Source organism: Silene latifolia, chromosome 1 (assembly GCF_048544455.1).
Source record: "Silene latifolia isolate original U9 population chromosome 1, ASM4854445v1, whole genome shotgun sequence".
NCBI classification, from domain to species: Eukaryota; Viridiplantae; Streptophyta; class Magnoliopsida; order Caryophyllales; family Caryophyllaceae; genus Silene; species Silene latifolia.
In genome coordinates, this window is record NC_133526.1 from 106,623,871 (window position 1) to 106,626,063 (window position 2,193).

Below are 2,193 nucleotides of genomic sequence, written 5' to 3' on the forward strand. Positions count from 1 at the left end.
AAGATATCCTGAGTGTGTCTGGTTTTGTAGAGGGTAAGCTTCCTTTTAAATATCTTGGAATGCCTATTCAAACCACTAGATTGCAAAGACAAGACTGTGAGTGCTTAGTTGAGAAAATCTGTAGTAGAATTCATGGTTATGGAGCAAAGAAATTCTCATATGCTGGGAGGCTTGTTTTAGTGAAAGCTGTGTTGTCAACTTTACACTCTTATTGGGCATCCTTGTTTGTTCTACCAAAGGGTATCATAGCAAAAGTGGAGGCTGTATGCAGAAACTTTTTATGGGATAGTAGTGCTGAATATCATAGGGTGCCACTGGTGGCATGGGAAACAGTGTGCAGGCCTAAGTCTGAGGGTGGCCTAGGGCTCAAAAACCTGGAGATGATGAATAAGGCATTGATAGGCAAATTGGTTAACTGGATTGCTGAGGATAAGGATACCTTATGGGTAAAATGGGTGAAGCACAATCATTTGAAAGGAGTGAACTGGTGGCAGTACCAACCTGGTGTTCATACTAGTTGGGTTTGGAGGAGAGTTTGCAGGGTTAAACAAGATCTGGTAGCAGCATATATCAATGGGACATGGAACATATAAGGGGTAGGATTCACCACTGCTAGCTGTTACCAATGGCTTATGGGATCTCGTCCTAAGGTGAGCTGGGATGGGGTGATATGGAATGAATGGGTAATCCCAAAACAGCAATTCATGGGATGGCTCTATGCACAGGGAGCTTTCAAAACCAAAGATAAACTGATAAGGTATGGAGTGGATATTGATGATAGTTGCTGGTTGTGTGGACAGGCATCAGAGGACATGGATCACTTATTTTTTGGGTGTGACTACAGTCTCAGAGTAGTTCAATGCCTGCAACAGAAAACTGGATTACAGCTACCAGTAGTCAGTGTTCTGGAATGCTGTGTACAGGATATTGGCACCAAGTTGCAGAGGGGAGTGAAAGCTGGAATGGTTTTGGGAGCTATATATCATGTATGGCACCATCGAAATAAATGCAGGACTGAGGGGGTTCTTCTGAGACCACAGAAGGTTGCTGCAAACATTGTCGAGGATATGAAACTGCTAATACATGGCAAAGACAGGAGGAAGATTTCTACACTAGAAATAGATTGGCTCAAGGAAGTTGGTTTAATGTAATTGATATAAGTTGATATGTACCTTTGGAACTCTATTTTTTTGATATAAATATAATACAACTCACATTTCACCAAAAAAAATAAAGCAAAGAATAATAGAAGTACTTGATGATTGATGGAAGGTTGTCAATCCTCCAAATAAACCCAAATAATCTTCTAATTACCCAAATAAAAGGAAGAACAATTGAGAAATTAAGGAAAGGTTAAGATATGATTAATATTAAAATGTGTATTACAACTAAATTAAGACTAAATTAAGAGAGTATTAAGATAGTATTAAGATGAGATTAAGGTAGCATTAAGGGATGATGATCATCTAGGTAGTACAATGGGGTATTTATACTAAAATTAAGTACAAGTATTAGAGTTACTAAGGGCTTAAATGACTATTAAGACCCTAAGAAAACTTGAGGAAATGCAACTCCCGAGGGACATGCGCAGATCGTCTCTGCTAGTCCCACCACGATCCGCTCGTCCTTAGCTGAGGCACGGCCTGTCCTGTAAGAAGATCCGCTCGGATCAAAGAGGAGACGCTCGGATCATAGCTCTTCAATCCGCTCGTCTTGGGTTCAGTCCGCTCGGATTCTGGCACTTTGGTACGCTCGTCCTGTGCTCGAGCCGCTCGGATTGCAGGACAGAGTTGTTCTCTTGTTTGGCTCCTTAACAATCCGCAAGGATTGTGTTGGGGATGCAAGGATCTTTTCATTATTGCCCATTTCACTCTATTTATTTGCATAGACCTCTAGCGTTGGTCTTCTCTTTGATGCTTGGTCATTGGATGCGATCCATTTAGCTCTATTTCGCCTCATAAATGCAAGGTTAGCAATCCTCTTCTACCAAGGACACAAAACCTCAAAGAATATGCAAAATGGGAAACTAAAGATAATAAATGACCCAAATATGTGCTAGAAAGCATGGAAACGAGGTTAATTCGGGAACTAAATGTGCTCAAATACGAGTCACATCAGATGGATCGTGACATAATTTAAAAACATAAGGTGGGTTATCACATTACTTGAATACATTTTATTCAAAATAAGATG

The 2,193-nt window shown here is 40.4% G+C and overlaps 1 protein-coding gene across 1 annotated transcript; it reads left to right on the top strand.

Annotated features, from left to right (window-relative positions):
* Positions 1-632: 632 nt before the first annotated feature.
* LOC141652391 (uncharacterized) lies at positions 633-1,151 on the top strand. Its single transcript, XM_074459854.1, has one exon. It carries the CDS (start codon positions 633-635, stop codon positions 1,149-1,151), a length of 519 nt encoding a protein of 172 aa, XP_074315955.1.
* The last annotated feature ends 1,042 nt before the right edge of the window (positions 1,152-2,193 follow it).